Below are 13,938 nucleotides of genomic sequence, written 5' to 3' on the forward strand. Positions count from 1 at the left end.
ATGAAAATTGGTCATTTTAAAAATTTGACCTTGAGTTGACCTTTGACCTTTTGACCTCAAAAATAGTATGTTTCCCAATTTAGTGACTCGATATGCAAATGCTGTTCAATTCTCAAGTCAATCGGTTGAGATTTGATGGCTTTTTAGATGAAAATTGATTTTTAAAAGTTGACCTTAAGTTGACCTTTGACCTTTTGACCTCAAAAATAGTACGTTTCCCAATTTAGTGACTAGATGCAAATGCTGTTCAATTTTCAAGTCAATCGGTTGAGAATTGATGGCTTTTTAGATGAAAATTGCTAATTTAAAAAATTTGACCGTGAGTTGACCTTTGACCGTTTGACCTCAAAAATAGTATGTTTCCCAATTTAGTGACTCGATATGCAAATGCTGTTCAATTTTCAAGTCAATCGGTTGAGATTTGACGGCTTTTTAGATGAAAATTTATGATTTTAAAAATTTGACCTTAAGTTGACCTTTGACCTTTTGACCTCAAAAATAGTATGTTTCCCAATTTATTGACTTGATATACAAATGCTATTCAATTTTCAAGTCAATCGGATTTAAAATGGCGATTTTAGAAATTTGACCTCCAGATGACCTTTGACCTCAAAATCAATAGGCTTCTCAATTGGGACGACTTATACAACGTGGTGAAGTTTTGTGACGATCGGTTTAGAATTGTGACCTGTAGGCCGGTGACAAACAGATAAACAGACAGACAGACAAACAGACAGACAGACAAACAGACAGAACCACAAACGGAACCGACCAATATACTTGAAAAATCTTCGATTTTGTAAGTAAGATATCAGCAAACCTGACACGAGGCCGAGGCTTCAGGCTTTGGCAGGCTCACGAGGCTGTACCGTTGTAATAAACTGTCCAGACAAGTCATTTTTAACGGACTTCTACCCTAGTGTATTATATTGGTGAAACTCTCGCTCGGCCGCCTCGATTTTGAATGGGAATCAAAAACTCACTCACCATAGTATCAAAGCCATTAGCCCGAAGAAATTTGGCCAATTGTACAACATCTTTCATTGAATCAACAGAATAGGTGATGAAAACTTTACCTGAAAACACAGGAACGAGGAAACACACAAGTATTGTTGAACGTGTGTTTTTTACGATATACATTGTAGAAATTGTGCATACGTTTCGGGTATTTACTCCAAGGAAGGTGAGTCAGAGCATCACAATTCATGGAACTTATCCACCAAGGGAAATTCTGCATCACATCGAAGGTTAACTTGTGATGTAGAACATGTCAATGAACATGTCATCCAACATTATACCGATTTGCATTACATGGACTATCTTTCCTCAAAAAGAAAAGCTAATTCAGCAACGGCAACAGGTGGAAAAGGCCTGGTGTTGGCTTAACGGTTAAGGTGACTAGCTTGAGATCTTAGGGTCTTGTACATGGTGCACCTTGTCATGCCATCGAATGAACACAAGGTGGGTTGACTCAGCCTGTCATCCTTCAGAGGTCGGACGTTATTATGTGGGGGAAGTGTAAGGGAAACGTCGCCTTAGAGTACAAGGAGAGGGTGAGTGAGGGCAAGGTATGAGTAACTTAGCGAAGACGTGGAAGGTTTGGAGGAGTGGAAGAAGTACGGAGAGGCATTTAGGGTAACTAGTACACCCGCTAACTACGGGAGGGGCAGAAAGGGTCATTCCTCTTTGGGGTACATAGATTACAGTCGATCTATGGTCGGGTCTCAAGAACATTGGGTGTGTGTTCATTTACCAAGTTTCTTGTAAAGAGATCACCAAGTGGTTTAAGCATTCGAGCAAGCACACCATTCAAAACCATTAAGGAATGGCTGGCTTGGCGAGCGCTAGCTAGCTGCTTGGTAAATGAGCACACCCCGGGCTTCCTCCCTTTCGGTTTTGTGTTAAACAGAAGGAGCGACTTTCAAAAGTTTGCTATGAAAAATGCCACTTTAGCGCCAGGAAGGGCCATGTTATTAACCAAACACTTATGGGGTACCTAGAGTACAGTCGATCTTCGCTCAGTTCTGTAAGTAAACCTTACTTCACGTGTGTTTTTTGACCTCCAGGTGACTAACTTTTTGTTGACTAGCCTTCTGGATACAGGCACAAAGGATGTCGGGATTCCTCCAAATTTCTTCATTTAATGTTATAAATAGCATTAGCGACTGTTTAAAAAGCTAATCATACGTGTTTGTGGTTCATGATATTCATTACTGTTCATTACTTCTGGTAGAGGCCGTTGCTCCCACAAAAACGCCATGATAAGCTATTTATATACGTTGACTCGCCGGAAAAACCTCTTGGGGAGGTGGGATATTATTGGTATTAATTATGTTTTGTAATAACATTAATATTACGCTATTATTGTTAGTTTTGTTATTCAAAGCGGCCTTGGAAAAACGCCACGATGAAGCTAACTTAATATGGCTATACACCTCAACACGCAACCCATTGACGGCAATGGCGGAGAAAACCCGCTCGGGGGAGAAAACCCCCTTGGGGAGGGGGGCAAATGAATGCGCTACAACCTTCATTGTGTAACCCTTCATCATCCTGTCAAGTTTGGTTGAGATTAGATAAGCAACGACAGAATATTGGCGTCAAAAATTCATCAGACAGACAGACAGAAATGGCGTATTTTAGTATGATTGCAGAATTCCACACGTGTATTTTGTGACCTCTACCACAACTGAGTAAAATATGCTTCACTGTTACGGTCTGTGACCTTTCTTTTCTTCTTCCTCCCCCCCCCCCCCTCCCCCAGCCCCCCACTCCCCCGTCCTGTGAGTTAGACCAAGTGGTTTGGGCCACTGGTATAAAGCCTGGGCAGGGGATGATCCAGAGGAGATGATCCAGAGGAGATGATCCAGAGGAGATAGTGGCCATTTTGGAGGAGGGCTCATGGCGGAGTGTCTTTTCGTTTGTTTGTAGAGGTTTCAGCGGAAATCTCTCCACCTGAAGGTTGTGCCGGATCAACCCCTGCGGCCACCTCTGTACCTGAAGGTTGACTTTGATTAAACTCTTGCTACCGCTGGGCCTGCACTTGGGCCTACTGCTGGGCCTGCATTGGGGCCTACTGCTGGGCCTGCATTGGGGCCTACCGCTGGGCCTGCACTGGGGCCTACTGCAAGGCCTGCATTGGAGACAACTGTTGGGGCCTGCATTGAGGCCTCCTGCTTGGCCTGCACTGGGGCCTACTGCTGGGCCTGCATTGGGGCCTACTGTGGGGCCTGTCTTGAATGCAGTGCTTATTTCGAACTCTCGCTGCAGCTCCTCCAGTTCGGATCCCCCAACCTGGCCTTTAGTGGATACTGGAGGATACAGTACCGCTCCCATCTGCATCGTCTGGGTCTCTCCTTTTCGGACCTCTTCGGACCTCTTCAGGACCACCGGACTGTAGGTCCTCCCTTGGGACTGACTACACAAGCAGCCCCCTCCAGCTCTGGCTGCCTACTCCTTCCCTCTCGTGCTGGCCTAATCCGGTTTTTCCCTCTCTTCTCCTGTCTTTGTTTCCTTTTTTTTGTGTGTAGAAATGGATTTTGGGTGTGATAACCTGTAAATAAAGCCGGTGTGATTGAATGCTTGGCCTGGTGTGCTTCAGGCCGCAACATCACTCATAATATAAACTGTAGCACCCACCACATGGGGTGGGGGTGTCAGATTTGATCAAATTAGCGTTATGTAATTTTTGAACGGCTCCATTGGGGTTAAACAATCCGTGAACGGTAACCATGTGGCAAATCATCGTTCTGATATAACCGCGGTGGAGGCTGTCTTGGATGAAAGGTGTCGAGTTAATTTTTAGCTTATCTGGAATTGGAATTCCCGATAAAGTATTCTCATCATGCACCTGTCCGTCCACCCGTCGCGTATTTCGACTTTTCCAGCCAAACTGCTAGGCCGATCAGGCTGAAATTTCGCAGCAAGGAAATTTGGCAAGGAACTCCTGAAAGATAACGGGCAATTACAAAGCTCATTCCGGTCATGTGACTTCAAGTAAGTGGACCTAGTAAATTCCTTCAGAAATCTTCTCCAGATCCACCAGTCGGAATGCTACCAAATTTGGGTTACGACATTAGGCCCAGGCCCAGATAAGCTACATGTCTAGTGATCCTGTTTTTGAATCACGCTTTAAATGTGTGTTTCCTAATCAGCCAGTTGTGGCCCCAGTGTGGTTATTCTTGTTATTTAAATACACACCTTATTAGAGTTATCATTTTGACAACTCTTGGCCAAACAATCAAATTTAACACAGACTTGGCATTTAATATGGAATATTTTTTTTGTGGGGTGAACTTACTTTTCAAGATGACTTAGAACCAAAAGTTCATTGGAATTATGTTGAAACTATTCTAGATTTTGTTAATGTGACCTTTAAAAGAAACAAAAACCACATTTGACATTTCGAAGCAAATAAATTGATCCTTGAAAGTGATGTAAACTGATATCGAACTCAATTCACGGACAGTACTGTGTTAAACTTCTGTACGTTTTCCAGAAGTATCTCTTTATTTTGCACATGAGCCAAAAAAAATTTCAACAAAAACAAAAGCTAAATTATGACTGGGATTATGGAAAGTAAAATTACAATTCAGTACTTCGTGTAACCCCCACGAGCATTCAGGAGAGCACGTACATGTTGAGGCATGCTGTTCACGAGATTTGCCAAGGTTTGGACAGGAATCGCTTGCCATGCAGTGACAATAGCCTGCTGCAATTCACGCACAGAGGTCGGCTGCTGGTCCAAGTTGTCGATTTGACGCGTAAATTCTGCCCACAAGTTCTCTATCGGATTCATATCCGGGAACATGGCAGGCCACTCCATTTGCTCTCCACCACGGTCAGCAAGAAAGTGTTGGATCATGCGAGCACGATGAGGCCGTGCATTGTCATCTTGGAAGACAAAGTTTCCTCGAAAGGCTGCATGAGCAAATGGAAGCAATGTTTCTTCCAGAATGACCCTGTACTTGAACTGGTTCAGGTTTCCATTCAGAACAACCAGGTCAGTTTTGCCCCCTGCATGAAAAACAGCCCAAACGGTCACCCCACCACCTCCAGCTTGGACTCTTGGCACTATATAATCTTCGTTGTGGGCTTCATGCACTTGTCTGTGCACTCGGACGTGGCCATCTTGATGATAGACCAGAAATCTAGACTCGTCACTGAAGGTCACGTGATTCCAGTGTCCTGGCTGCCATTGACGGTGCTCTCTGGCCCACTGCAATCAGCGCTGGCTGTGTTGTCTGGTCAGGCGTGGCTTTCTCAGGGGATGCCTGGCACGATAGCCTGCTTGAACCAGTCGTTGGTTGACTAGCCTTCTGGATACAGGCACATTTGTCAGTTGCTGCCACTCAGCCCTAAGCCGATTAGCTGACTTGGTACGGCCATTGCAGACTAACCGGTGCAGCTGACGATCATCTCTCCTTGTGGGTCTGCGTGGACGTCCTGGCCTCGGTATTGGAGTAGGGACACCCCTCTGAGCATTTCGTTTCAGGATCTTTGACACCTGACCTTGAGTGATGCCATACTGCCGAGCAATAGCATGCTGTTTCATGCCAGAATTTCGTAAGGCCACCACTCCATGACAAACAGCATTGTCAAGTTGACGGACCATCTCCAGAGGAAGCGGCAATAACTTTTGGAGACGTGCAGCAGTTCTTTTCCACTAATACAGAACGCAACAACCCTTGTATACCCGACTGTGAAGCCAATCATCAAATGTACCTGTCCTTACATTTTGTCACGCCACCTGTGATATAATCCTGTTATTGACTTCTTGCTGCGAAAGACAATCAGTGACATGGTTCTTTCAACAAAGACATCATCGAAGCGTAAAAGAAACTCACCAGATTGATATACTGAGTTCAGAAAGTAAACCCAAGTCAAGAAAAAAAAAACATTCCATATTAAATGCCAAGTCTGTAAATGGGCTACCAAGGTAACGTAGCCACTAAACCACAAATTATCCAGTTAGTCCTACGAGCAAAACACACGGACAGCACAGAGGTCGAATCAAAAATACAGATAGCCATTGAACCTAAAAACAACATCCTCATGCTGATGAGCCCCAATAGACAAAACAAGTCTGTACTCTGTACTGCAATCCTCCACCTCCCTTGGAAGCACGTGAGAGGACACCTATTCATGAGAGTAACAATGTAATTACACTGCGCTCGCGAAGTGAAAAGCAGGGTTAGGCATTCGGTTGCATCTGTACATGTGGCGTATGTATGGCATGCATGTCTGCATTTTAAAAATTCATTTTCTGGGTAACTGTTGGTCCAATTGACATGAAATTTTACCATAGGAGCGCCTCCTCCTGTAAAATTTTTATTTATTAATAATGATGATGTCATAGCTCACGTGGTACGGACGCCATCTTGGAAAAACATTACACCTCTATATCTCCGAAACCGCACAATGGGAAAAAATGTAAAATGCTCATTGTCAAGTACTCACTATGGGGAATAAGATACGTTAAAGATGATGTCATCGGTGCCTTCATTATGACGTTGTATTTCGACCAGCACAATGCTTGATGTGATCAGTATGAAAAAAAAATTGTCTGCAACTGTTAGTCCGATGGACACGAAATTTTCACCATAGGAGCGCCTCCTCCTGTAGATTTTTTTTAATGAATAATTATGATGTCATAGGTCACGTGGTACAGGCACCATCTTGAAAAAAATCTAAAAATGTTGTACCTCAATATCTCCAAAACCGCTCCATGGAAAAAATTGAAACGTGGCTCATTGTAAATAACTCCCGATGGGGAATAGGTGTTAACGATGACGTCATTGGTGCCATAATTATGAAGTCATAATTTGACAGGGACAACGCGTAATCTGATGAGTTTGAAATTTCTTGAGCGTGATCTACGCAACAATTATATCAGAGAATATCAATTTATGATGTCATCGCTCACGTGGTCTGGCAGCCATATTGGATCAAAAAAATTTTTAAACCTTCAAAATTAGAAGAGTTGGCTCGCACCAAGTTGACTGCACAGGGTAAGTATTCTATGAATACAAACTAGTTTGTGAAAGTGGCTTCTCCAGCTTTATTATTTGATGTAAGGTAGTCCATATTTTGCAGTATAGTTAAAATAAACAAGTTTCTTGTCAAATCATGTATCCAGATGAAAAGCCACTCACGCATGGATGCATCAAGCTCTGGTTGCCGAAAGCTCACGTGCTGCAGCATGGCGTGGTTTACTGGAGGCTCCTGGCAAAATGGCCTGCAAGAACGATTCTCATCATTAGCAACTGAATAAAAGATCATATTAGAAGAAGAAGAAGAAGTAGAAAAAAATGGATATCATCATATAATGAAGATTCAAAACCAGCAAGTAATAAATAAATATATCTTGACGTTCTTTCAAGGTTGAAGTTTGGTTGAAATTAAGTCGTGATGTCGAACAACAAGAAAGTAATGCCTATTCCAACATCAGTTAACATTTTTTCGTTTAAATGTATATTTGCTTGATGGAACACCTAGAGTTACCCAACCCTGGCAGAATCAAAGTATCCAAGCACAACCAGACATTGAGGACAATATGATACAGCTCGTAATTACAATATAAAGCTTTAAAATCACTCACACCAGTGTTGGCATCAAAGTTGTACATGCGACACTCTGACACCAAAACATTTTTTTTAATGCTAAGGTCAAAACAAAGAAAAAACAAGAAGACGTCATGCAGAGCACGATACTTGCAAAATCCACCCCTCCCAAAATAAAAAAAGTTGCCATGGATACATCAAATTGTACATTTCATTAACATTAATGACGATCTTTATCAAAATGACGATCTTAATCAAAGCTCAGGTCAATCGGATTAAAATTGATGATTTTTCAGATGAAAATTGATGATATTAGAAGTTTGACATCGAGTTGACCTTTGACCTTTTGACCTTAAATAGAGTTGGTTTCCCAATTAAGTGATGCACGATGTAATTGCTGTTTAATTTTCATGGCAATCAGATGAAAAATGACGATTTTAGAAAGTTGACCTCAAGATGACCTTTGAACTTTGACCTCAAAATCAATAGGTTTCTCAGTTGTCACTACCTTTGACTTGGTAAAGCTTCACGATGATCGGTTTAGAATTGTGACCTGCAGGTGATTGACAGACAAGCAGACACAGACAGACAGAATGAAAAATCACTCATCGAGCGACACTTGGCAAAAGAGAACAAAGCAGAATGGCCCTCAGTAGAGCATCCTTTGGACCTCTTAAATACTTGGTGGTTGAATTCAGTTAACTGATGTGAAAATCGTCTTCAAAGTTTAAGTTAATCTGATGAAAATTGAAGCTTTTAGAAATTTGAAAAAAGTGCTTGACCTTTGGGATATTTTGACCTTTTGGCCTATGCTGATCTCAAAAAGAGTTGTTGGTTGAATTCAGTTAACTGAGATGTAAATCCCATTCAAATTTTAAGTGAATCGGATGAAAATTAAGGATTTTAGAAATTTGAAATTGTTGTTGACCTTTGGCCTATGTTGACCTTTTGGCCTATGCTGATCTCAAAAATAGTTGGTCGTTGAATTCAGTTTGCTGATATGTAAATCCCATTCAAATTTCAAGTGAATCAGATAACAATTAAGGATTTTAGAAATTTGAAATTGTTGTTGACCTTTGGCCTATGTTGACCTTTTGGCCTATGCTGATCTCAAAAGTAGTTGGTGGTTGAATTCAGTTAGCTGAAATGAAAATGCTATTCAAATTTCAAGTCAATCGGATTAAAATTGAGGATTTTAGAAATGTGAAAAAAGTGGTTGACCTTTGGCCTATGTTGACCTTTTGGCCTATACTGATCTCAAAAATAGTTATTAGTTGAATTAAGTTAGCCGATATGTAAATCGTATTAAAATTGCAAGTCAATCGGATTAAAATTGAGGATTTTAGAAATTCGAAAAAAGTGGTTGACCTTTGGCCTATGTTGACATTTTGACCTATTGACCTAAAGAATATATAAGATTTTACCAGAACACAAACTGTACCATTTGGTGAAGTTTCGTGAAGATCGGTTTAAAATTGTGACCTGTAGGCAAGTATAAGTGAGTGGACAGACAAACACACACACACACAAACATACACACACAAACACACACACACACACACACACACACACAAACACACAAACACACACACACAAACACACACACACATACACACAAAGACACACACACACAAACACACACAAACACACACACAAACACATACACACACAAACACACACACACATACACACATACACACATACACACACAAACACATACACAAACACAAACATACACACACATACACACAAACACACACACACACAAACACACACACACAAACACACACACACACATAGACACACAAACACACAAACACACACACACACACACAAACACACACACACACAAACACACAAACACACACAAACACACACACAAACATACACACACACATACACACATACACACAAACACACACACACACAAACACACACACACAAACACACAAACCGGAGTGATCAACAAACTTGCCAAAAAAAAAAAAATTGCCAAGTTATAATGCACAAGGCCAACCAATATACTTGAAAAATCTTCGATTTTGTAAGTAATAAATTAAACTTGTTCAAGTGAAGATCATAACAACAACAATAACTCTCAGCATCCATTTCATAAACTCAAACGACATTGAACATGAGCCATTTTTTCTTTTGCTCCATTATGATAACGTCAACACCTGCCTGATGTAGGAGCAGGTGCAACAGGAACAGCGGTAGAAATGAGGGTCAGGAGCCTGCAGGACAAAATTCTGGTGAAGAGCGGTGCACCAATCCTGGCCACCGCATGCTCCTGGCATGATTGAAGGTGGGAGAGGCGTAGATAGCGAGGTTCCACCTTGAAGTGCATCAATGTCACTCCGACAGTTTAAATCACTACAATTGAGGTCAGGTGTTATAGAACCAGTGTGGAATGACGAATCACCTGGGCTTGCGCTTGTGCGCTCAGTTGTTGAGTATCCCGTGTCTTCACTTTCCCAACCAACCTTCATGTCGCTTCCTCTTCTCCACGTCCTTCTTTCTGACCAAACAAGGCGTGAGACATTCTGCCTTTGGTTACAATCTTCTCCATCACTGAATGAAGCTCTTTCTCTAGCAGGTGCACATTTACCTTGAAAAACAGCGTTGGCTGACATTCTTCGCGTGGCGGCAGGTGTTTCAAACAGGACAGCCTGACCTTGTGCACAACTACCAATGTGGCCGTTCCTTGAGGATTTAGACGAAGACATTGGCAGAGAAAATGGTGATACTTGCCGATACTTCCCGAGCACTGCTTGGTACAGATTGTCAAAATTCTCACTCTGTGAACGGAAATCCTCAGTCTCGTCGTTCTCGATGGGGATTTGGCTTGTATAATGTGACTCTGGAAGAAAGGAAGAATGTTCTGAGCATTCCTTATTTCTCAAGCACGGACAAACCCAAACGACAACAAATCAATATTTGCAAAGTTTTGACAAATAAATAATTAAGTGGTATGCCCTATCACACTCGTGTCAAACCCATATCCCTCTTGTTAACTGAAACTTCTCATTCTTAAAATTACTGAACTTGCACCAATTTGAAATAATATAAAATACTATAATTACATCCACTTGCAAAGTTGGTACGATACCGTCCCAAAAGGTTACACATGAAAAATACTATGTGGGGTCTGCGGTACAAACGACAACGGCACTCGGTAGAGCACAAAGCTCCGCCAGGCTGAACAATTTGTTTTGTATCCCACTGATTAGCCGAATCTGAATTCGGACCTGAACCAAAATCGAATCTATTCGTCCTCGTCACACGCACAACCTCTCCACCAAGTTTTGTCCAAATCCGTCCACAACTTTTTGAGATATCCTGCTATGTATCGGTTTTTGCCCAATCACTCAATGGTCGAGAATCACTTCAAAATTAAATAATTCTCATATCCGAATCCATATTCAGATTTTCACCAAAATTGAATCGATTCGTCCTTGTCACACGCACAACATCTTCACCAAGTTTCGTCCAAATCCGTCCACAACTTTTTGAGATATCCTGCTATGTATCGGTTTTTGCCCTATCTCTCAATGGTGAAGAATCACTTCAAAATTAAATAATTCTCGTATCCGAATCCATATTCAGATTTTCACCAAAATTGAATCGATTCGTCCTTGTCACACGCACAACATCTTCAGCAAGTTTCGTCCAAATCCGTCCACAACTTTTTGAGATATCCTGCTATGTATCGGTTTTTGCCCTATCTCTCAATGGTGAAGAATCACTTCAAAATTAAATAATTCTCATATCCGAATCCATATTCAGATTTTCACCAAAATCGAATCGATTCGTCCTCGTCACACGCACAACATCTCCACCACGTTTCGTCCAAATCCGTCAACAACTTTTGAGATATCCTGCTATGTATCGGTTTTTGCCCTATCTCTCAATGGTGAATAATCACTTAAAAATTAAATAATTCTCATATCCGAATCCATATTCAGATTTTCACCAAAATTGAAATGATTCGTCCTTGTCACACGCACAACATCACCACTACGTTTCGTCCAAATCCGTCAGCAACTTTTTGAGATATCCTGCTATGTATCGGTTTTCGCCCAATCTCTCAATGGTGAAGAATCACTTAAAAATTAAATAATTCTCATATCCGAATCCATATTCAGATTTTCACCAAAATTGAAATAATTCGTCCTTGTCACACGCACAACATCTCCACCATGTTTCGTCCAAATCCGTCCACAACTTTTTGAGATATCCTGCTATGTATCGGTTTTTGCCCTATCTCTCAATGGTGAAGAATCACTTCAAAATTAAATAATTCTCGTATCCGAATCCATATTCAGATTTTCACCAAAATTGAATCGATTCGTCCTTGTCACACGCACAACATCTTCAGCAAGTTTCGTCCAAATCCGTCCACAACCTTTTGAGATATCCTGCTATGTATCGGTTTTTGCCCTATCTCTCAATGGTGAAGAATCACTTCAAAATTAAATAATTCTCATATCCGAATCCATATTCAGATTTTCAAAAACATTGAATCGATTCGTCCTTGTCACACGCACAACATCTTCACCAAGTTTCGTCCAAATCCGTCCACAACTTTTTGAGATATCCTGCTATGTATCGGTTTTTCCCCAATCACTCAATGTTGAAGAATCACTTAGGAATTAAATAATTCTCGGATCCGAATCCATATTCAGATATTCACCAAAATTGAATCGATTCTTCCTTGTCAGACACCCAACCGGTCTGCCAAGTTTCGTTGAAATAGGTCCATAACGTTTTGAGATATCCTGCTACGTATCGGTTTTTGCCCTATCTCTCAATGATGAAGAAGAACTGAATTTTTGTTTTAATTGCTTTATCTGGATCCGAATCCGGATCTTCACCAAAATCGAATCAATTCTTCCTTGTTACATACTCAACCTCTCTACCAAGTTTTGTCATAATACGTCCATAACATTTTCAGATACCCTGTTCACAAACAGACAGACAGGGCTGAAAACAACCTCCGTCCACCTTCGGTAGTGGAGGTAACAACACGAACTAGAACGCCATTCAGTGGAGCGCATACTCCCGCCGTGGGCGGCCGCTGCTGAGCCTTATCTTCCAATGGTAAAAAATCCTTCAAAAAATTCCTGGATCCGGAATAATATCCTGAGCTTCACCAAAAACTAACCAATTCTTCCTTATCCCAAGGACAATCATCCCACGAACTTTCATCCAAATCCGTTCGGAACTTTTCCAGATATCTTGTTCACAAACACACGAACACACGAACACACACGCGGACGGGCACGATCGAATGCATTACTCCCGCCCCACAGCACGAACAGAAAGTCATGCGTACGAATTGGAGCACACAGTACAAGGAATCGTTCACCTTACCCATCGTGGTGGAAGATGTACACCGAGGGAATATGTAGTCCATAAGACACTGTAATCACAACACAAGAGCTGTTAGAACTTCTTTCACTTTACCAACTTATTCACAAAGAAGAGATGATTGAACAGTTGGCCAAACACAAGGTGCACGGCCCTTCATTGAGACACGCTCAATTGTGACGTTAGTAACCTTTGGTTCAGGTGGGAATTTACCGCAAAAACTCTCACATTTCCCGAGCTGTACCAGGTATGCAAATACACACCCATATGCAAATCAAGGCGCCTCGGGTGAATTGCTCACACGGGACATCCCTGCATGTGAGACCACAAAACAGAGTGGTGCAACTGGTGCATGCACTTCAGGAACACGTCAGAACATGCCTTCTTACCTGGATTCAAAACACCTTATCGTTTAACATGCAAGAATACCAATCGTGAACTTCATGACTCTACGTGGAGGAAACGAACGACGGGAAAAGTACAACACACCACACAAAAACACACACACGTATATATAGACTGGATAGCGCGCGCACACACACAGACACACACACATTAAAAAAACACACACGTATATATAGACTGGATAGCACACACACACACACACACACACACACACACACACACACACACACACACACACACACACACACACAAAAACACACACACACATTAAAAAAAAAACACACACGTATATAAAGACTGGATAGCACACACACACACACACACACACACACACACACAAACAAACATTAAAAAAAAAACACATATCTATATATAGACTGGATAGCGCGCACACACACACACACACACACACACACACACACACACACACACACACGTATATATAGACTGGATAACACACACACACACACTCACAAACAAACAAAAAAAAACAAAAACACGTATATATAGACTGGATAGCACACACACACACACACACACACACACACACACACACACACACACATTTAAAAAAAACACACACGCATATATAGACTGGATA

The 13,938-nt window shown here is 41.5% G+C and overlaps 1 protein-coding gene across 7 annotated transcripts in view; it reads right to left on the bottom strand.

The window, feature by feature from the left end:
• Positions 1 to 13,435, bottom strand: part of LOC137438608 (E3 ubiquitin ligase TRAF3IP2-like) — a 60,838-nt gene extending 47,403 nt beyond the window's left edge. For 2 of the 7 annotated variants that reach the window (XR_010986751.2, XM_068133803.2), the window contains exons 1-4: positions 12,936 to 13,435; positions 9,744 to 10,422; positions 7,155 to 7,237; positions 988 to 1,076 (exon numbers count right to left, since the gene is read on the bottom strand). Coding sequence is in view for 6 of the 7 variants with exons in the window: in XM_068133803.2 (XP_067989904.2) it covers positions 988 to 1,076; positions 7,155 to 7,237; positions 9,744 to 10,422; positions 12,936 to 12,978 (894 nt within the window). In the remaining variant the exon portion in view is untranslated. Of the gene's footprint in view, positions 1 to 987; positions 1,077 to 7,154; positions 7,238 to 9,743; positions 10,423 to 12,726; positions 12,843 to 12,935 lie in introns of those variants that run through there. The other 5 variants (XM_068133806.2, XM_068133804.2, XM_068133802.2 and 2 more) reach the window with 5 other exon arrangements.
• Positions 13,436 to 13,938: the final 503 nt, after the last annotated feature.

The sequence above is a fragment of the Myxine glutinosa genome, chromosome 13 (assembly GCF_964187855.1).
Source record: "Myxine glutinosa chromosome 13, kmMyxGlut1.1, whole genome shotgun sequence".
Classification (NCBI taxonomy): domain Eukaryota; kingdom Metazoa; phylum Chordata; class Myxini; order Myxiniformes; family Myxinidae; genus Myxine; species Myxine glutinosa.